Below are 22,870 nucleotides of genomic sequence, written 5' to 3'. Positions count from 1 at the left end.
GTTTAAATCCTCGATAGCACAGAGGTACCACGAGTTCACGAGTTCAAACGGATGCACAAAAGTACATGTGTACCGTAACTGTCACTCAGTCACAAGCTCACATCAATATAAGTCCGGGGAGTGTCTGGTAACAGTGTGAGGGTCACCTTAGTTACACGCTTATAACTCAAACAGTTTTTGCTCTTTTCTAAAACGGTTTTCACCACTGGATAGAGCATGAAAAACTATTTAGGAAAATGTAAAAATATGAACATCACGCAAAGGTGACATGCGACTCATTCCGTGGTGGAGGGTCACATTTGTTTCAGGAAAGGACCTCCTTACAAATTTCTTTTTTTCTTTCTTTTTTTTGCTTAACGCCCAGCCGACCACGAAGGGCCATATCAGGGCGGTGCTGCTTTGACATATAACGTGCGCCACACACAAGAGTTGCATGTTCAAGAAGTTTAAGCAGTACATTTGAAAGAGCAAGGTAATTTAAGGTGGTATAATTTTAATGGTAGGTTCCACTAGTGTAAGGCGACATGGAGGGTATTCTTTGACGGACTCATTCAACATTCATACCTATGCACATCACCTCAAACACATAAGCTTAGTTCTTGAGTCAAATTTATTGGCTTCATAAATATTGTGAATTTTTGTCCGTTTGCAGATTGGCTTAATTATCTATGAATTTTTTCGAAAATATCTTTCGATCTACGTACGCATAATGTAACACGTGAAGAAGAACATAAAAAGGTCGTCAAGAGGAATCTAATTTGCATTTGCCTTCCTTATTGTTAATTTTTTCTTCATAAAGACTACTTGAAATAAACAAAATGTTTAACCATTTCAAGGCCTCTGAACACGTTTAAAAAAAATGCAGGTCTTTGCTCACTATATCAGATCTGCCAAGGCTCAGTTTACACAGGAACAAGAAGGGCAAAGCCCATACAACTCACATGCTTGACCTTGACCTTTACATGACCTTGACCTTCAGGGTCAAGGTCAAATAACTAAACCTAGCAATGACATCATACACTAAGAACTGCTTTACACATTTTTCCTACCAAAATACAAGGTCATCCAAGGTCATGCAACACAAAGCTGTTAATTCAAGACATAGGAAGTACAATGGTGCTTATTGGCTCTTTCTACCATGAGATATGGTCACTTTTAGTGGTTCACTACCTTATTTTGGTCACATTTCATAAGGGTCAAAGTGACCTTGACCTTGATCATATGTGACCAAATGTGTCTCATGATGAAAGCATAACATGTGTCCCACATAATTTTTAAGTTTGAAACAGTTATCTTCCATAGTTCAGGGTCAAGGTCACTTCAAAATATGTATACAATCCAACTTTGAAGAGCTCCTGTGACCTTGACCTTGAAGCAAGGTAAACCAAACTGGTATCAAAAGATGGGGCTTACTTTGCCCTATATATCATATATAGGTGAGGTATTGAATCTCAAAAACTTCAGAGAAAATGGGAAAAATGTGAAAAATAGCTGTTTTTTAGACAACATTTATGGCCCCTGCGACCTTGACCTTGAAGCAAGGTCAAGATGCTATGTATGTTTTTTGGGGTCTTGTCATCATACACCATCTTGCCAAATTTGGTACTGATAGACTGAATAGTGTCCAAGAAATATCCAACGTTAAAGTTTTCCGGACGGACGGACGGACGACTCGGGTGAGTACATAGACTCACTTTTGCTTCGCATGTGAGACAAAAATCATCTCTCGACTTGAACACATACCAATAATCAACAGCCTCACTGCTTCTTGGAGCTGGATTTTGTGTGTGGAATGATCGAATTACACATGTGGCGTTTTAGAAATTAATTCATATATATAGAAGATGTACATTCGTGCAGAAAGGCTTTAATCTAATAATTAGGTCTTCGTGATGTTCTCTTAAAATAACTAACATGTGTTCCCTTTACCGGGCCTCTGAACCAGTTTTGTGAATATGCAGGTTAAACTCGTGCCTTTTCTGTGTTATCAGTGTATTTCTCATCCAGGCATGGATGCGTCCTCTTAAATGGACAGCCCGGCTTCGACAGCCCTTCCCGTGTAAACGATTGGGTTCAAAATCTCAAATCTTACCAGGCTTTTACATGGGATATGGCCATCCTTCCGTTTTGAAAAATACCAGAACTGAACACTCTGTATGGGTACTCTCTTTGCGAATGTAGAATTTTATGAATTAATTTCTTAAAACGCCACACGTGTAAAACATTCCCCAAAAAATCCAGCTCCAAAAACCAGTCAGGATGTTGATTCCTGGTATATGTTCAAGTCAAGAGATTTTTTTTTCTATGTAAAAGTCTTCGCAGATCTGTGTAGTGAGCAATCCTGTTTTGGAAAAGGACGTGCCTTTAAGCCTGTATAGACGGTTTGATTGTTGAGATACCTGGTGGCAATGACCACACGGGTGGCAAGAGGTAGTAATGCACAGATGACAACAAACCGACCTGCATTTTAAAAAAAAGTTAGGAGGCCTTGAAACATTTTGTTAATTTCCAGAATCTTTATGAAGAAATAATGAACGAGAAGAAATTAAGTCTGGCCTTTAAGTAAATGCAAATTAAACTATGTATACTTTTGACAAACTTTTTCTGTTCTTATTCACATGTTAAATTGTGTGCAGAGATCGTTAGTTACTTCCGAAAAACCATGTTTCAGGCAACAGGCACACGGACAATACTGGACACAGGCTATTATAATGCTGACCGGCTCATGCATGGGGACTGACTACCTGATGCTGGAGTACACCAACAGTGGAAAAAATCTGGAACAAAATGTTGCAGCATGTGAACCTTGCACCGGACCACGTGACAACCCAGTATCATCTTCAAACCATGCAGGAAGCTGTTCAACCAAAGATATACTAGTTCAACACAGTCACACGATTTGTAAAAGTATATTTCAGCCTTCTGTAGCTCAGGGAGTTTGAACCCCAGATTACGCAGACCATACGCACCTCCAGCGCACGCTTATTTGACACCAAGACAAATTCGCACTCTCCACGCAGACGTCACGATTGCTTTACGCATTCTCACGCTATTAACGCGCTCTCCACGCAGACGACACGATTGCTTTACGCATTTAACGCGCTCTTGACGCAGATGTCCTGATCATCTTACGCACTCTCCACGCAGATGTCATGAATTATTGACGCATTCTCAGGCATTACGCGCTTTTTACGCTCTCTTCACGCAGATGTCACAATTGCTGTACGCATTCTCACGCATTTGACGCACTCTCCACGCAGATGTCACAATTGCTTTACGCATTCTCACGCATTTGACGCACTCTCCACGCAGATGTCACGATTGACCTACACAATTTTACGCAGACCACACAACCGCTTTACGCACTCACAAACAAATAATGGGCAGTGCACAACATTGTATTGATCCAGAAAGACAAAGGTCAAGCGTGCAGGTTCGATAACAGAGATGATCATAATTATGTACAAGTTCTAAAACAAAAATGCAGTCAAATAAATTGATTAAAACAAAGGAGAGATTTGAATCTCGCTTATTGCCATTGTGACTTCCAGGTTTTAATTTCACTGCATTTTGACATACCAGCAGCACGGAAACAAAAATGATCAAAATACTATTCAAAGCAGAATTCAAATTGGCAGAACAAAGAATAAATAGAACAAAACCCTGATAGTCATCATCGATACGCCGTAGTACATGCAGTGAAGAATCCAGTATAACTTATAAGAGAGAATTTTGATGTACACTCGTCACTATATCACATTGATGTAAACAAATAAATAAATAATTGGCACAGCCTAGGCATAGGCAGCGGTGAGTTGTATCAACATGTTTGAATACAGAACAGCAACAAAAAGAGAAAAAAAGTTCTACAAGCCAGCTAATAGTTGAACTTCAGATTACTAATGATATCACAAACAAACACTTAGTTAATGCCCATTCTCCAGGGATCGAAATCCAGTCAATGTACACCAAACTAGGATAACACATACATTTAGAATCTATCACGACTGCATAAAACATTGGTATGCAATTCACAAAGCAAGGAACTTGAAACATGAACATTGACATTAAACATACATATGTGCCCCACACACATTTCGGACAAGGCAGCTGAACGAAATTCAGATGTGGATGGAGCACAAAATAATTAGATGGGGCGGCGTGAAAGCATACTGGGACAAGGAACAAGCAAGAGAAAGAGGATAAGAAGATAAAAGGAAGAACAAACCGAAGAATAAGAAAGAAAAAAACGAGTGTGTCACGCATGTATTTCGCTTTGCAAAATCGCGCGCGTTACGCATGCGTCCAGTGCAGTTGTTACGCAGAGTTTGGCGACTGCGACACGCATTCGCTGCGCAAAATTTTGCTGGCTGGGTAGTGTGTCAACATCACAACAAAGAGAATCACATACCATTTCGTATTGCCGCTTATGCTGGCTCTGTTTCAAGCAGTTCCTTGTGGCCTCGCCAGCATTTTGACGACGAAGAGGCTTAAACGGGCACGCTAAAACCTCAGGCTGGCTGAAAACCGGTCCGTATTCCACTTGTCTTCCTCACTGCTGGAGCCGGCCATATTTGTTGTTCAAGGCTCGTGACGTAGCACACGTATGTGCACAAGGTCATGAGCCAAGACTGCGCGCGCGATGGAACGATTCAGAACAGCCAACAAACGAGTCAAAGTATACTTTTTGGACTTCTGTGTTCATTTTTACACATGCATTTGTGGTTAATGAATTAAGAGGGTCAACATATCAAAAGTGACCCTATACCTTGGACTTTTCCTTTAAGGTCGTAGCTTTCATTTGATGTATTGTTTGTGAGGATTGGTTATGTAGTTGTTTAAATAACTGAGGGTAAATGTAGTTCGAAATATACTTAAATATGAAATATGAAAAATATTTGAACATCCTGTATATTTTTATTTTCAGTAATAAATTGTGCGAATGTAAATGTAGTGTAAATGTAGTGTAAAAAATACAGATTCCGTGTTTCTAGCCGTATTCAGGCTGATTTTCTTCGCCGATAGACGGTGCTTTCTATACAGTCCGCGCCCGGGCTATATATATAGGCCGAACCCCCAGCATAAGAATCATTCGCTCATAGCAGCTGAACACCTCACTACATTTGCTTCTCTGTATTACGGGTTTCGCCTTCGGCCTCTACGTTTGCTTGCATTGTTTTCTTGTACAACGAATAAAAAGTTGAAACAAGACGCTTGGACTTCAGCTTCGTTCTTACAACCTTCCACTCCTCCACTACAATAATATGTATACTTACTAATGAGAGAATCTCTTGTTAAGTGTACTGGGCCGGTATGTTTTTCATGACGTCAAGGTTTACATGGGTCATTTTAGAAAAAAGCGACGTCACCTTTCGAATGATGATTCCTGAATTTAGAACATCCTTGACATCCTATCATGCGAAGAGCTGCGGAAATTCCCATGCCAAAAATAGATCAAGGGTAATCCACGGGTTAGTTATCTTTTCTGTAGTCTCGACTCGTGCATTGCGCTAAAGTATCGATGGTATCCTGGGGATAGAAAGTCAGAGCTAAGGTCTTAGCCCGGGTTAAGTTGCACCTCAACACATATATACCGGCCCTGGAAAATATTTGAACATCCTGTATATTTTTATTTTCAGTAATAAATTGTGCGAGTCACTCAAGCCGTTTGTTTGTTTGTTTGCTTAACGCCCAGCCGACCACGAAGGGCCATATCAGGGCGGTGCTGCTTTGACATATAACGTGCGCCACAGAAGTCGCAGCACAGGCTTCATGTCTCACCCAGTCACATTATTCTGACACCGGACCAACCAGTCCTAGCACTAACCCCATAATGCCAGACGCCAGGCGGAGCAGCCACTAGATTGCCAATTTTAAAGTCTTAGGTATGACCCGGCCGGGGTTCGAACCCACGACCTCCCGATCACGGGGCGGACGCCTTACCACTAGGCCAACCGTGCCGGTCACTCAAGCCGTTGTGGTATTCTTAGTTATAGAAGTGTGAATACAGGTGCTATGGGTTCTCGATTGCTCTTCCAGAAACTTCTGCTCACTGTGAACACGGAATGCATGTGAAACTGATAAAATGGCTCCCATAGTTTCTTTTCACAAATTGATTGCTTTTGTGAGAATAACATGTGCACACAATTTCAAATGCACAACTCAATAAATCAAACGTTTTGTTCATGTTTGTCAGTCAGGACCTGGGAGTTGGATTGGGGGAGGGACACATTTTGAGCACTGTCTATATGGTAGCATTGACGGGCTATTTTCTTTTGTGGTTTTGATACTGTATATAATGAACTTGCCTGGTTATGATTCGACCCGGGGTTATTGTTTTTACGCTTTTACCACAAAATGCATGATGATTTTCTCTTGTACGGCTTCGCCAATCCTGGATAGCATTCCACATACCATGGGTGGGACTGAAAAATGTCATAAATCCTGAAGAATTTTAAGGGGGGGTGTCTTGGGGCCCCCAGACGCTGAAGGATTTGTATAATTAACAACCAAAAAAACGTCACCACAGACATTACGAATCCGGATTTCCGGCATATACCGGAAGAATCCCACCCATGACATACTAAATCAAAGTGTTTTAAAGAAAATCATATTCGACAACTCCAAGAACAAAAATCAATACAAAAAAGTTAATAAGGTTACCTCCCCTTTTATTTCCAAGGATGTCTGCATATTGGTTGAAGGAACCTATGCACAAACATTGAAATGAATCTGACCCAGGATTTGAATACACTTTATTATAAGCAATCATGTACACCACCTCAGAATGCCCAGGATTTTACATGGCATAAGAACATTCATACGAGTGGACATATCGGCGCTGTAATTCACAAACCTCGTATCTCAATTTTTTAGGTTTTGGAACTTAAATTGTTTGCCCGTGTGGTGATAAAAGCTCGTAGCTGAACTGCTTTCTAAAGTGAAGAAAAGTTCTTGAGAAGAAAACTCGTATCTTCATGTTTTTGAAGTGAGCGGCAAAAAACCCTGCTCAAGTTAAACTTACGAGGTTTTCATCCCATACTTGGATGGAAACTATGTCATAATATGAAAGATAGTCGGGCTTCCTGCTGTTGTATCTTTAGCATGCATGAAACAAAACTCGTCAAACAATTCTGGATGACTCCATTGGATGAAAAGCTCCTATATCTCAATATTTTCTCACTTGTATGGAATATCATTAATAACTGACATTAACTCACATTAAGAATGGTATTGCACTGTCAGGCATGGGAATTGGTGAAAGAGAAAAGACGGGCGCAGTGGCGTGGTGGTAAGACATCGGCCTCCTAATCGGGAGGTCGTGAGTTAGAATCCCGGTCGCTGCCGCCTGGTGGGTTAAGAGTGGAGATTTTTCTGATCTCCCAGGTCAACTTATGTGCAGACCTGCTAGTGACTTAACCCTCTTTGTCTGTACACGCAAGCACAAGACCAAGTGCGCACAGAAAAGATCCTGTAATCCATGTCAGAGTTCGGTGGGTTATAGAAACACAAAAATATCCAGCATGCCTCCCCCGAAATCGGCGTATGCTGCCTGCATGGCGGGGTAAAAACGGTCATACATGTACAAATCCACTCGTTCTAAAAACATGAGTGAATGTGGGAGTCTAAGCCCATGAACGAAGAAGAAGAAGAAGGGAGGTGAAAGAAAAACTCTGGTGGGGTTCAGGGGCAACGCCCCGATGGGGGGTCAGGGTGGCAAGCCCCCCTGCCGCTGGCAAATTTTAAAAATCTAACACTATTTGAGCACCTCTCCTGATAGCTGAGCTAGCTTATTCATAACTATTTCTATTAATTAATTTAATAAAATAACGATCCAAGTTTAACTGCTTTTGTGATGATCGAATTAGTTATAAATTTAATGAACTTACCGCTATCGTCAACTTACCACTATCGTCAAATGGCTGGCCTCTTTGAATAATTCTCGGCACAGACATGGCATTTTGCTTAAAACAAATCACTCCAGAAGACAGGAAGCGCGGTTGAAAAATCATCCAATATGGCTTCTCAACTGAATGCGTTCAACGCATGTAACCGCCCGCGATAGTGTTGCAATACGCTTTGACTGTGCCAGGCGTACAGAATAAGCACTGAGCCAGTGACCGACGCGGGCGATCTCTGTTGTGAACGCGGCGGCGGCGGGAAAGAAAAAAACGGTGTCAAATTTTTTTTGCTCCCGATTTTATTTTTCCGAGGTCACATTTTTTCTCTCCAGCAGTTTAGAAAAGTATTTTCCCGGAAAACCGCGTTTCCGCGGTCAATTCCCATGCCTGACTGTTAAAAAAAAAATATCAACCCATGTATTGAAGTTATATTTGAAGTGGTGATTTTTAAAAACATTTTGTTTTTGTTTTTCTCAAAACAGCAAAAATTGAGATACAAGGTTTGTGAATTACAGCGACGATATACAAACACTCGTCAGCTTAGCTGCTTCCTGTTTTTCAATATTACAAATACTCTTTTCATGTAATTGTTAATTTCAGTTATAAGCCACCTCAAACTTGAGTCTTAATTTTGAAAAGACACAGGACAGACAAACTGAATAAATATTTGTGATTTCTTGAGTATTTTTGCTTTTTTGTTGCTCTCCCTTTCTTTGTTTTATTATTCAGTATGGGATGACCAAGACCACCAATAGCTTAATGTTCTTTAAAAGGAACAACTACTATGATGTCACAGCCTAAATATGACATCACTCATTATTGTTTGATCACATGGAAGAAAGCATGACTTTGTGACCACACCTTATAAAACTCTGAAGTGTACAAATCAGATGAAGACAGTACTTCAAGAAGAAAGAGGTGGCATATTGTCCACCATTATAGAGATATAGCCACAAACAAAATATGATAGAGAAACTGGCAAATGTTCAGACCAAGGGAGAAAAAAAAACCCAGTCTAACCTGACACTGGTTGCAGACTCTTAATTTTACAACTGAACCTCATCACCAATGGGCAAAGCAATTTCCAAAAGACATATTCAGGTCAGTGGAGGAAGAGCCACCGGAACAGATGGAAAAAAAGACAAACCAACTACAACTCCAACGGCTGGTTCCCTTATTTCTATTCCCCAAATAGAAGTATCTGTACAAAAAGAGTCACAGTCAACTGACACCTGTGATGATGTTGCGGCAGGTAAGTTTCACATCTGCACTCATCATCCTCAGAAGCCTCTTGAAACATTAACAGAATTATCAACCAGAAATGTCTTCAATTTTGACAATTATCAGCAAACACACCATAAAAAACGTTCAAGTTTGTATGTTTAGAACTCTGATTCCCAAACAAATTGCATGTTATGGCAGTGTATTACATCATATTCCATGACCTCCCTTCTTTTTCTCTGTAATTTTACTATGCGTATATTTCTTGTATCTTAAGAGTACAATAAATTAAGTAGAAGTGCAATGCCAAGGGACTGCATACCTCCAGCGAAGGCCAAATCCCCCCTCTCTCTCTCTCTCTTTTTCTCTCTCTTACACACACATCACAAACACACACAAGTACACACACACAAACACACGTACGCGCGCGCACACACAATGCATACATACGAGCGTACAAACAAATCCACACACTAACATACATAGACACACTCGGCTCCCTCTCTCTCTATTTGTCTCTTTTTACACCCACACACAGAGGCACGCACGCGTGCACATGCACAAACACGCACACACAAATACACACACACACATACGTAGTATACACACACACACATTCACACACACTAACATATTGCTTCCTCTCAGTCTTTCTCTCTTGCTCTCTCTGTTAACCCGTGATTTGTACAAATGTAACATTTTACAAATTACATCGATCCTAAAACCGCGAAATGTAAAAATGTAAAAATATCGCATTCCACAAAGTAATACATGCCTTTTATTATCATTAATATTTGTTGTTCAGAGCCTCTATGCTGGCTGGTGGGGGATGGTTTGGGTCGGATAGGTAAAATATTACGATTTTTAGCATAACAAAGAAAGAAAGAAAAATCTAATACGTAGATCCCTTGACTTTTGGGTAGCGCGACTATGTTGCTGCTAGCTTTCCACTGGGAGGAAGCGACCTGAATTTCCCAGCAATGGGACAATAACGTAATGAAAAAAACTAAATCTAATAGATCCCTTGACTTTGGGATAGCACGACTCTGTTGCTGCTAGCTTTTTACTGGGAGGAAGCGACCCAAATTTCCCAGCGATAGGACAATAAAGTAAAGAAGAAACAAAACAAAAATCTATTAGATCCCTTGACTTTGGGGTAGCGCGACTTTGTTGCTGCTGGCTTTCCACTGGGAAGAAGCGACCTGAATTTCTCAGCGATGGGACAATAACGTAATGTAAAATTTTTTTTTTTAAATCTAATAGATCCCTTGACTTTGGAGATGACAAGAAAATATCCCCGCATTTATACGTGATTTGTAAAACATTTTACATTTTTACAAATCATGGGTTAACATCTCTCTCTCACACACACACACGCACGCACAAACGCATGAGAGAAAGATTACAGGCATGACACATTAACACACACTCAAAAAGCATAAAGAATGCAAGACCCCAAAGAGCGGATGACGTCACGGCGCATTCTACTTGCGCATGCATTATGTTGTAGACTCGGAATTTGGGTTATTCCACCCGGCCGTAGCAGCCTCGGGTGGCGTTTGACCAAAAAACGAACAATTGTACAGCAGCTACTGTATTTAACTTAGTTGTCATGAAGTGGATTGTAGTGTGAATAACGGAGTTACTTTTATGTATACGTGTTCTGGCCTATCTAATTACACTGACTCTTCACTCTTCACACTAAACACTCCAAACACAGAATTTGGGAGGATACAGGCTTATTTCCTCACACAAATTATAACACAATTCTTCACCTCAAAAACAACATCAATACCAATCAACTTCTCGTCCACACCGTTCATACAATCTCTTTACAATCACTCCATACATGTGATTAATGATATAAAGAAATTATTTCAATAATAAATTACTGCACAAGGTAAAGTGTTGACAGACACTCACGAGTTCGTATCACGGCTCACTGCATGTCATCATTTACACATCCTTGTGCCGCTGAATCCACGTAGACGATGAATTCCCAGAAACTCTCCTTATAGATGCCAACATGCACCTTTCACGTATCTCCCCGAGAAACACTTTCGCCATTAACGAAAAGAACCGTCGTCTCTACGACCGGCGACAATGGAGACTCCTCCGTCCAGCCATCTGCGCCGATGTGGTCTCTCTCTCCACCATCGTCACGCCTCTTCCGTGTGAGGTCCGTCCCTCGCTCACGCTCATGAACTCTCGTCATGGAAACTCCTAAAGAATTAACCCAAGTCTTAATACAACATTCTCTTAAACCATCTCCTCTTCCTAAACATTCATGTATCATCTCTCTCGTTCATTCTACATTCACATTCCGTCCAGTCAATATCAAAACTATACTTGGTCCATAAATCACTTAATCCTCTAATGACACTACCATACATAGCATCACTGTCTTAAACATAACATAAATGCGTAACAACATTTATGTTCAAGAATTTCCCAACAAAAACCATAATACAATCACAACAAGAATTCTCTTAAAACTTCACACTAGAATTTAGTGCACTTTGTATACACTAACATTTACATTCCAGCTATGTATTCAAGCTTCAAGAATATACAACATAGTAAATCATTTACCTTAAGAGACCCGTCTCTTGAAAGAGTGTTTGTCCCCGACAAACTTGACACACGCTAGACACCTTGCTCAGTCGAGCCTCTACAACGTTGTGACGTTATTAAACCCAGACCAGCTACATTTCTCATAAACACAATTCATGTCAAACTAGGGTTTTCTCGTGCAACACACGAAACCCGTGATATCGCTTCAAACGTGTCCTAGCATATCCCAATTCAATCTTTAGGGAGGTTAAAATCACGACGTGCTTCACATCACAAATATCCTACTCACATCTTTGTGACATTAGTATGCTCCCAATTTTTGGTGAACTTCCATCCCCAACTGTAGCCCCAGTTATGTAACAAAGAATCCTTCTTTATCATGTATTATCGGCATGAAAATTCCTCGAGTCGATATCGGTATGCGTCGTGGGATACCTCAAGCTTAGCTGGGATTAATATACCCTAGCTGGGTGCAACAAATACATTTATCATAGTACTATTTTCTGTCGAACATGATATACCACAATGCATATGTACCAGTCGACTAAATGTCAATGTGCCTGCCACCATGTCAACAACTTGTGCAAGAGTCATTCAGTGTTCTCAGTGTCGGTCTGCTTGCCTACATTTCTGCGTCATATATACTGTTCAAAAAAAGAAACGCATAGCTTGTAATATTTGGTTAATTTAGTTATATGGCTACAAGGATATCCACCAAACTGCAGAAAATGTTTATCTGGTCGTCGACCTTTCGTCCATTGCCACAAGTGAGCTCTGCACGTGACGCATGCGTTATCAGTGGCTACAATGTCAAAATTGCTCATTTGGCATGACCACTCGTCATGCTTCAGTGTAATCTCGTGAAACTCGGGGAATATTGAGCTCTCACCATGTCTTCCAAAACCCATAAAAGCGGATTGTTCGCCACAAAGAAATCAGACGACAATTCAGCGACGAAAGATGGCCCGATTGAGCAGAGAAGACCGCCAAATTGCATTGGGTCGTTTACAAGCAGGCCAAAGTCAAAGTGCAATCGCCAGGCACTTCCACGTGTCCCAGAGCACCATCAGTAGACTGTGGGTCAGGTTTCAAGCCACTGGCTCCGTTGCTGACTTGCCACGAGCGGGAAGACCAAGGGCGACAACTGCTGCTCACGACCGCTTCATACGGCTCCGCCACCTCCGGAATCGTTTCCTGTCGGCCTCATCTTCTGTCCAGGCTCTCCCCGGGCCACACCGATTATTGGACCAGACCGTGCGGAACCGCCTGCATGAAGCTGGTTTGAGAGCTCGCAGACCTCACAGAGGAGCTGTCCTCACCCGCCGCCATCGCCAGAACCGAGTGCAGTGGGGCAACCAGCACCTTCGCTGGACCGTCCGGAATCACTGGAGACACGTGTGGTTCAGCGACGAGTCCTACTTCCTGCTCCAGCGACATGATGGTCGGAGGAGGGTCTACCGGAGAGTAAACGAACGTTACGTGCCCAACTGTGTGGATGAGGCACCCGTTCATGGTGGTGGAGGCGTCATGGTGTGGGGGGCGATCAATACCGCTGGAAGGAGCACCCTGGTGCACGTCCAAGGGCGCATAACTGCCCAGCGATACGTGGAGGAAATTCTGCGCCCACACGCCCTTCCTCTTCTGGCTGACCAGGATGCCATATTCCAGCAGAACAACGCTCGCCCGCACACAGCACGACTCACCACCCAGTTCCTCACCGACCACCATGTCCAGGTGCTTCCCTGGCCATCCATGTCGCCAGACATGAACCCGATAGAACACCTCTGGGATGAATTGGACAGACGTGTGCGCAGGCAAGAAGAAGCGCCGGCAAATCACTGCGATCTATTGCAGGCACTTCAGGAGGAGTGGGACACCATCCCACAGCAAGATATCCGGCATCTGATCCAGTCCATGCCCAGAAGGTGCCGGGCAGTTGTTGCTGCTCAAGGCAGTGACACACCCCCTACTGACTTGACAGCCTCGGCACCCAATCGTATTGATTGACTGATTGATTTGAAGATGCAAATGAACTGTGTGTGCATTCAACTGTGTCCATACCAAATTTCAAACAAATAATCTAAATATTGGATTTTCTGTTAATTTTTTCGAAAAATAAAACAAATTTGGCAAGTAGCAACTATGCGTTTCTTTTTTTGAACAGTATATTTATGATGTCTGTTGATTGCAGCGACATATTCTGGGGACTTATTCGTCCACTGGCACTGTTCTATCTCTCTTTTGATCATGTTGACAAGAAACTGTGGTGTGAGTGTATGTGCTTGTTGGTATCGGTTACATCAACTGAAACAGAATTCAAACTAGCAATGTCAAAAAAGCCAGTCTGTCTGACCTGCACTAGCTGCCACCATTTACACTGCCTACAGTCATGCCAAAGAAGTCACAGGCGTGTGGGAGTACCTGTTTCTGTACATCATCAACTACTAGAGTCCTGTGGACAGGCCGTGAGAATATCTAGCTCTTCTGTAGTAATTGCATGCAGACGCTGTAGGTGCCCAAGAACTCAGGAGATGCATATATAACCAATAGGTATATAGAGTCAAATCAGTGTAAGAAGCTTTCAATTGACAGCATCGCCATTATACACACCAACTTGAAATAGATCAACAAGGCGTGCCTTTTGGAATAAGGTATGTGGCTCAACTGACAAAAGTTAAAAGCTTGATGTTTTCATTGCACAGTGTCTTTTTGGCCTTCGATAAAAGGATATATAGGTTATAACACTTGGGATTTTGTATTATATGGCTTGTGTAGTATTTCACTTGAAGTTAAACTATAAAAATAACAGCACAGAGATGCTTCTGGTATGTAATGAAAGAAGACTATTTTCTCTATATACACAAAACAAATAATCTAACTGTATTTCGTCTTCCTTGTTCACAGTTTGACAATGACAGCATATGAGATATCGGGGGGGGGGGGGGGGGGGGGGGGGGCTCCAAAAATGTGTATAAACTTATAAACTGCATTTAACCTTGTCCTTACTATTAACATTGAAAAATATACTTTTACAGCTTGCTGGATCATAGGATCCAGTTTTATTTCACGCTTAGAGAAAGGTTTGAAGGAGAAGTGTCAGGTGCTGGGCCTCCCAATACCTGCAAGGCTTATATTGGACGACCAGGACTCCACTGGTGATGGAGGCCCTGAAGACAAGTGTGCCTCCAGCATACATGGTCCTGCATGTTGGGGGCCAATGATATTGGGTGTCTTAACACCTTTACTTGGAAAAAGGAACTCGAAGAATATGCATACTGTTCCTGCGCACTTTATGCCCCGATACAATCCTGGTGTGGTCAGACATGCTGCCCAGACGGAGCTGGAGATATAGCCATTCAGTAGCGGGGGCGGAAAGGGACAGAAAATAGGCACAATTAAGGGAAGGCCAAAAAAGTCTTTAGGGCTGAGGGAGGGGGAGGTAATTAAACACTCCAATATAGGTAGTAATGACGGCTGGTGCCTTGCCGCGGATGGTCGGTGCACCTCAGCGAGTGCATGGGGCAACAAACTCTTTGTTGCCAACTTAGAAAGACAGCTTACTGGTATTATTAGCGCGGGCAGGAGTGGGGTAAATTGCTAGCAATTTAATTGTTGGCAGAAGATAGACATGGCCACAGGCGAAAGTATAATTCTGGAATCACACACTATTCTGTAATTTTAAGGATATATGCAGGATCCTCCCAGGATTGAGCCCTTTACAAAAGGCCATGTTGTTGTGAACTGCATGTTCAGTGGAGGAGCTAGGGTCCTGTGGCTGCACCATCAACCCACCTGTATCAATTGCTAGTCTTTCTCACTGTGTGGGAGCCAGGGGTTGGCGTGCTAAACAGAGTAACTTGGTTGGTGTACACCCCCAGATTACTGCTGCTAGTAATAACGTAATGGGCAAAACAGAGCTAAGAAAGCCAGGGGCCTGCTGATTTCCTGGTACAGATGAGGGCAATTTGATACAGGGAAGCGGAGGGGGTGCATTTCTAAAATGTGATTTAAAAAATGATATCATTCTTGCCTGTGACTATGACTATCTCCCCATTCTGCACCCAATTATGACAAAAGTGTTAATTTGACAGAACAGCAACATGTTTTGCTTTTGAACCTCTGTATCTGTGTCAGAGGAATTTTGCTTCAGTGTAAAGGAATATAGCTAAATATTTGGCTGTATAGACATTTTACCCTGGTCAGGTATTTTTGGTTGAAGTGAATGTGCAGCAGCAAGTTTGTTGCTAGTGGAGTTTTGAACCCCAGTCAGGGGAGTTTGTTGGTGTGTTGATACATGCAATCATGTGTATATATATATCTTAGTTGAATAAATGTTGGAACTGTAACTACCAGGGTAAGTCTTAGAATGAGCGCAATGAGGATGGATGTTGTGTGCATATGTGTAACTTTGTGTTAAGTGGTGTCTCACATAAACAAACATAAACAGAGTCATTACTGGTTAACATTAAAACAACACCAAAAATAGAAACACACACACACACACACACACACACACACACACACACACACACACTGCATTAAATCTTATTTGATTCTTATTTGTTTCTCATTGTGACAGGGCTTACTAGCTATGCCACTGACAATTCGGACAATCCTCAGAGGAAGAAGGTTGCAAAAGATACTGTCAATGACCTGACGGGTCTGACATATCGCCAGTGTAAGGCTGTACAGAAGAGCTGGAAGGCCCTCACTGCTAGTAACCCAAATCAACTTGGTGTACAATTTTTCATGAGATTTTTCCTCAACTATCCTGACTATCGAAACTTCTACTCAAATTTTAGAAGTGACAGGTAAGACTTTTGCTTAAATTGCAAAATGTGACACTCACTCAGTGCACTCGTGTTTCATGTAACATGCATACAGGGTGGTCCAAAAAAAGCGCCCTATTTTCTTTTTGATCTCATTTTTAACTGCGAAGAGATTTAGAAAATTTGTTCATCAAACAATAGCAGAATGATGGGAGATTATGTCTTGCAAATTTGGTGGAAACGGGTTTGTCCTTAGTTGTTGAATTGCTCTATCCAGGCTCTCCTTCGTGAAGAACTGCTGCAACACGAACGTTGAAATTGTCCATGACTCTTCCAATCATGTCAGCTAGCTTGTCAGCTGGTATATTTATGCGTCCGATTTTCCTTTTAATGTCGTCCTACAGAGCTGCCAGGGTCTGGGGATTGTTGCCGTATATCCTGTCCTTGAGGTACCCCCACAGAAAGTAGTGGGGTGGGTTGAGATCAGGGGAGTACTGCGGTGGCCAAGGGAAGTCAGTGCGTCATGAAATGAGTCTATCACCAGGGAAGGGGAGCCTGGATAGAGCATAAGTGGATAGTGTGTTGCTGTAAGTTTACTGTTATGTTATTTTAATAGAATGTATATCTATTTGATGTTTAAATATTATGGTTTTCTTTATAGTTAGTATATAAAGTGCGGAGAGCACAGTTTACTTTGGTTTGCGCTATATAAGCTGTAATATTATTACTATTATATCATATAATAGTAATAATATTGACAGCTTATATAGCGCTATAAACCAAAGTAAACTGTGCATATTATATTATCAACTTCGAAGGACAGACCATTTTCTACCAAATTTGCAGGACATAATTTCCCATCATTCTGCTATTGGTTGGTGAAGAAATTTTCTCAATCTCTCTTCGAAGTCAAAAATAAGATCAAAAAGAGGGGAATACAGGGGAATTCCACTATATGTGTTCCACTACATCGGAATTCGGTCAAGTTTTGACTAAATGTTTTAACAGACGGGGAATCAAAATGAGGGTGGTGGTGTGTGTGTGTGTAGAGCGATTCAGAGAAAACTACTGGACTTCATGAAACTTTACATGAGAGTTCCTGAGAATGATATTCCTAGACACTTTTTCTTTTTTGGGGATAAATATCTTTGATGACGTCATATCCAGCTTTTTGTGAAAGTTGACAGGGTCCCTCATTTTTTGATAAAATTTATTGAAATAATTTTGTACTATTCCAGACTATGGGATTGAATTTCAGCTTGGGAGCTCACAAATTAATTAATGACTTTGGTCATTAAAAATCTCAATGAAAAAGATAAATTTTAGTAATCGATCCAATAATGATTTCAACTTATTCTTTATCATTTCCTGATTCCAAAAACATATACACTATAGGCCAAACAATTATTGCAACAAATTTTGCACCCAAACAAAAGCATAATTCCCCTGTAATTTCATTCACACTTTATATGCCAATTAACCCAAGTAACACGCATATTGAATTCCCACTGGGTTCCCAGTGGTGAATAAGTGGGAAGAGGATGGGAGAGTGGGCCCACTCCCATCCCACAGAACTCCCACAGTCAAAGCTATGGGAAGAAAGTGGTATAGACCTGGGCCGTCCCTTAGTCTCTGGGAAACAAGCTTGCACTTCGACAGAAATGGGATAAAAATGGGAATTCCCTCTTCGTTCCCACACAGCGTGCGAGGAAAATGTTCCGACGCTGCGAGCGCGACACACTGTCACTGCGCGAGTCTGCAATTTGCCCCATCGAGATCGGTGACGTCACAGCACACGCTGTTTACACTAGACTCGTTTGAATCGTAGCAAACGTTGAATACTATCATTCAAAATACACCGAAGTATTTTATATGTGTGTAATTATTGCAGTTCTGTTAATAACAACTGTTGTCTCTAGAATGGTTTATTTACTCACGTGATGACTAAATATTTTCAAGGATTTTTGTTTTCACTGCGGGACTATTACTCTGCCCTGTTCAGTTCCGCACCTGCCGATTGAGAGTGTGTGAAATTTGCTACAATTGCCGGCGAATAGACTGTGAATACGTTCCGTGCGCGCGAGTATTGCATGTGCATGGATTAAAGATTACATCTGAAGAACACCGAGTAATATAATGGCGGTGCTTCATATTCAACAAAGCGAAGACGATCAGTGGGATTACTGTCAAACTCGAAGGTTGATGAACGCATCAACACGGCTTTCCCACGGCACGTGGCTGCACGCGCGCTCGATGACTCGATTTGAGTGATTAAAAAACTAGCTGTGTGTGTGCTTGAATATGTATCTGTGTGTATCAGTTGTTCTTGTTTTTGTTTTTCTTTATACATTGATGATTTTTAAATTCGCAGGACTCTTGAGACGTTCGCAAGAACCCAGTCCTCTACGGAAGTCAGAAGAAGAAAAATTAAGAAGTCCCACACGTTTCCGATTTAAACCCCACTTGTTTCCCACCCGTATCCCACTTGCTTCCCACCTGAATCCCACTCGCTTCCTACCTGAATCCCACTCGTTTTCCACCCGTGAATCCCACTCGTTTCCCACCCTGATCCCACTCGTGCCCCACCCGTTTTCCAGTCGTGTCCCACTGGTTTCCCACTGGTGTCCCATTTAATTCCCACTGGGCTCCCACTGGAAGTCGTAATCAAATCCCACATGGCACCCATGTGGGACTTCCCACAACGTCACCATGTGGGATCCCACTTGGGGCCCACATGGGATCCGTGTGGGAAGGTTACTTGGGAAGGCCGTTCACTTGACTATCGGGATCACCTTTCGGATTAAAGATTTCTTTTACAGGGATCACATGACCGCCGCTCAAATAAGGGTACCCTCGAAATAGACCGGACAAAAACAGAAGGGCCCATAAATCGATAAAAAAAACCACAATAAGCAAAACTCTTCAACTTTTACATGTAAGAAGAAAGCCAAATCAATTAGCTAGCTTGCATATTTCGTGTGCTATGCTAAGCAGGTGTCAATCGCATGAGCGGTCCAAAATCGAAAATTTTATTGTAAATTTTCATTTGATTAATATACCTACCCGAATCACATGTAGCATTGACGCAGTCTAAAGTGCTAAGGTCTGAAAAGGCTACCCGTCTTAAAGGGGAGCAACCCCAACTAGAAAAGTGTAAACGTAGCCATGGTAATGACCACGCACCCCGGGAGTTACCTCCCATCGTGCGTACCACGTCACTACTGCTACTGACCACATGACCCCTATCATTCGACTCTAAGAATAAATTCTCAAAATCATAAGCGGGGTAGGTGGGAGGGACTACACTATGTGATTCGGGTAGGTATATCAATCAAATGAAAATTTACAATAAAATTTTCGATTAAATTACATATTCCTACTCCGAATCACATGTAGCAGATTGTTACAACAAGGCGGTGGGAAAGAAAAATCAAACTCACTCTCAAATCCTTGTCAAGAGCTGACCACCTGCCACCATGGCAGGCAAAGCTCTGGAACCATCCTGGCGAACAGCGGAGATGTCACGAAGATAAAAATTCATGAAGACATCCTCCGAACGCCAGTATGCTGTGTGTAACACCTCCTCCAGTCTTCTTGATCGTAACACGGCCAAGGAGGATGCCCAGGCTCGCGTCTCGTGAGCCCGAGCTGATTCCAGAGGAAGGACAGGCTGTGTCCCCCCTTCATTACGGCGGCTCCACTCGTAAGCGTGTCTAATGAGCGCCGACACCCACCGGGCCAGAGTCGTCTTAGTTATATCCTTATGTCTCTCCGTATTGAGAGAAATAAACAAAAGCTTTTGAGCTGTGGATCTAAGTGACTGTGAACGGGCAAGGTAGATGTGAAGAGCTCTAACTGGGCAATTTACTAAGTCTGGGTCATTCGGAGCCAGAATAGTGGACAACGGCCTGACATGAACCATAGGTGACGCTCGCTCAGGAGCCTGGTTTTTCGCAAGAAAATCCGGCCGAAACCGTAAAGTAACGGACCCATCTGATTCAAAGGAAATGTCATCTGAATTACCGGAAAGAGCGTGGATCTCACTGCCCCTACGTGCCGATGCAAGCAGCAAAAGGAAAAGGGCCTTACGTGTAAGATTCGCAAAACTGGCATCTCTTAGAGGTTCAAAGTCTGCTGAACGCAGAAACTCAAGGACCAATAAGAGATCCCACTTAGGAACAGGCGTACGAGTTTTGACGTCAGAAAGGGAAGCGCCCTTGATGACCCCAGAAATCACGCCACTGACATCTATAGAGCGACCTAACTGCCGTAGGGTCGCCGAGATGGCTGATCTTACTTTCAACGAGGCAGCTGAAGCTCCCTGAGAAGACATGAAAGCAAGATGGTTCGCCACGTGCATCGTGCGGGGCGCCAAAGCGTCCAGCCGATGTTCGTGACACCAGGAAGCCCAGGCCCTCCAATGAGACTCATATACGGACGAGGTAGATGCTCTGTGCGAGCGTCCTACCAGGTCCATGGTCAGATCTGATGCACCAGCACGCCTCAGAGAAGACCGTACAACCTCCACGCGTGAAGATTCAGCAACTGAGGCTCTGCGTGGAGGCTGCCGGTGTGAGGTTGTACCAGTTCTCCTCGCGTGAGAGCGAGAGGAATGGGAGGGCCCTGGGCGAGTCTCAGAAGGTCCGGGAACCACGGCTGAGACGGCCAAAGAGGAGCGATCAGCAGGAGGGACGGACCCTCCTGTTCCGCCTTTCTGATTACCCGAGTGAGTAATTGGAAGGGCGGGAACGCGTAAGCCTCCAGGCCTGACCAGGAAATGTCCATCGCGTTCGTCTCCCACGCCTCGGGATCCGGGAATGGTGAGACGAACACTGGCAGTCTCTTCGAGAACCTGGTGGCAAACAGGTCCACCTGAGGTTTCTGCACAAGAGACCAGAGACGATCCAGCGCTCCGTGAGTGATGGTCCACTCTGTTTGAAGCACTCTGTCGGAGCGGCTGAGCGCATCCGCCAGAGTGTTCAAGCTTCCGGGCAGGTACCTGGCCGAGAGCCTGATTTGATGCTGTGAACACCAAATCAGGATCTCGCAGGCCCTGGCCGAGAGCGACGGAGACCGCGACCCTCCCTGCTTGTTGATGTAAGCTGCCACTGTCGTGTTGTCTGTAAACAGATGAACATGCTTGGCCTGAAGGGAGGGCCGGAACTTGTCCAGAGCTAGAGCCACGGCTTCTAGCTCCAGCAAGTTGATGTGCTGCATCCTCTGATCTGCCAACCACAGACCTGACGCAGTCAGCCGGTCTGTGTGAGCCCCCCACCCCACCAAGGACGCGTCCGTGAACAGGTCCAAGTCTGGGGCAGGAAGGGCTATCGGCACACCCCTGCATACCCACTCCGTGTCCAGCCACGGAAGGGTAGCGGATTGGAACCATCCCTGGAGAGGGATGAGGGCGTTCCAATCCACCGTAGGAGAGTCCACAAACGGCTTCAGCGCCAGCTGAAAAGGACGTTTGTGGACCCTCCCCAGGGGAACCAGGAGAGCCATGGACTCCATCTGCCCTAAGATGGAGGCCAAAGTCCGCAGGGAAGCCCTTGGGAGAGGCAAAGTGGAGCGTATGATCGCTTGGAGCTTGTCCACCCGCTTCTGAGAGGGTTGGACAGTCCAAGCCACCGTGTCGAAAGACATTCCCAAGTAGGTGAATGTCTGACACGGTGTCAGCTCCGACTTTGATCGGTTGATCGAGAAGCCAAACATGTTGGCCTCCCGAAGAACCGATTGGGTATCCTGCTCGCACCCCGACTGACTCTGATTCAGGATGAGCCAATCGTCCAGGTAGGCGCGCAGCCGGATACCCCGCGACCTTGCCAGCGCGCAGAACTGTCTCACGACCATGGTGAAGACCCAAGGGGCGAGAGACAGTCCGAAGGGAAGAGCGCGGAACTGGTAAACCTGACCTGCCCACCGGAAACGAAGCCATTTCCGGTCGGCTGGATGCATAAGTACGTGAAAATATGCATCCGTCAGGTCGATGGAGGTCGCCCAGTCTCCCGGGCGGAGAGAGTCCCTGACCGACGCTGGCGTCTCCATCTTGAACCGTATCTCCCTCAAGAAAGTATTGAGGAAAGACAGGTCCAAGACGGGACGCCATGCTCCCGAGGCCTTGGGGACGGCGAAAAGCCGCCCGTAAAACCCGGGGGAGCTGTGGTTCAGGACTTTCTCCACCGCACCCTTCTGAACCAGGGAGGCTATTTCCTTCCGGAGGACGGAAAAGGCTTCCTGAGAGAAGGGAGGCTTGAACGCCGGCGGACGCCTGGCCAGAGGTGCCTTGCCATCTTTCCAGAGAAGACGGAAGCCCGACCTCACGACTCCCACGATCCATTGGCTTTGTATAGAAACCAGCCAATGCGAAAGTGCCCGGGAGGGGCCCCCCGCCATCACCAGAGTGGA

General features: G+C 43.8%; 2 protein-coding genes across 5 annotated transcripts in view; one reads left to right on the top strand and one right to left on the bottom strand.

Moving 5' to 3' along the window:
• Window positions 1–22,870, bottom strand: part of LOC138964089 (ankyrin repeat domain-containing protein 26-like) — a 609,546-nt gene that overhangs the window by 217,857 nt on the left and 368,819 nt on the right. The window lies entirely within an intron of this gene.
• LOC138964094 (hemoglobin-3-like) overlaps window positions 8,709–22,870 on the top strand; it is a 30,336-nt gene continuing 16,174 nt past the window's right edge. The window contains exons 1-2 of one of the 2 annotated variants that reach the window (XM_070335982.1): window positions 8,709–9,153; window positions 16,276–16,507. In XM_070335982.1, coding sequence (XP_070192083.1) covers window positions 8,970–9,153; window positions 16,276–16,507 — 416 coding nt within the window. In that variant the 5' untranslated portion in view covers window positions 8,709–8,969. The remainder of the gene's footprint in view (window positions 9,154–16,275; window positions 16,508–22,870) is intronic. The other variant, XM_070335983.1, reaches the window with a different exon arrangement.

The sequence above is a fragment of the Littorina saxatilis genome, linkage group LG4 (genome assembly GCF_037325665.1).
Source record: "Littorina saxatilis isolate snail1 linkage group LG4, US_GU_Lsax_2.0, whole genome shotgun sequence".
In the NCBI taxonomy this organism is placed as follows: domain Eukaryota; kingdom Metazoa; phylum Mollusca; class Gastropoda; order Littorinimorpha; family Littorinidae; genus Littorina; species Littorina saxatilis.
The sequence above is the reverse complement of the archived record's forward strand: the minus strand, read 5'-3'. Positions and strand labels throughout refer to the sequence as shown.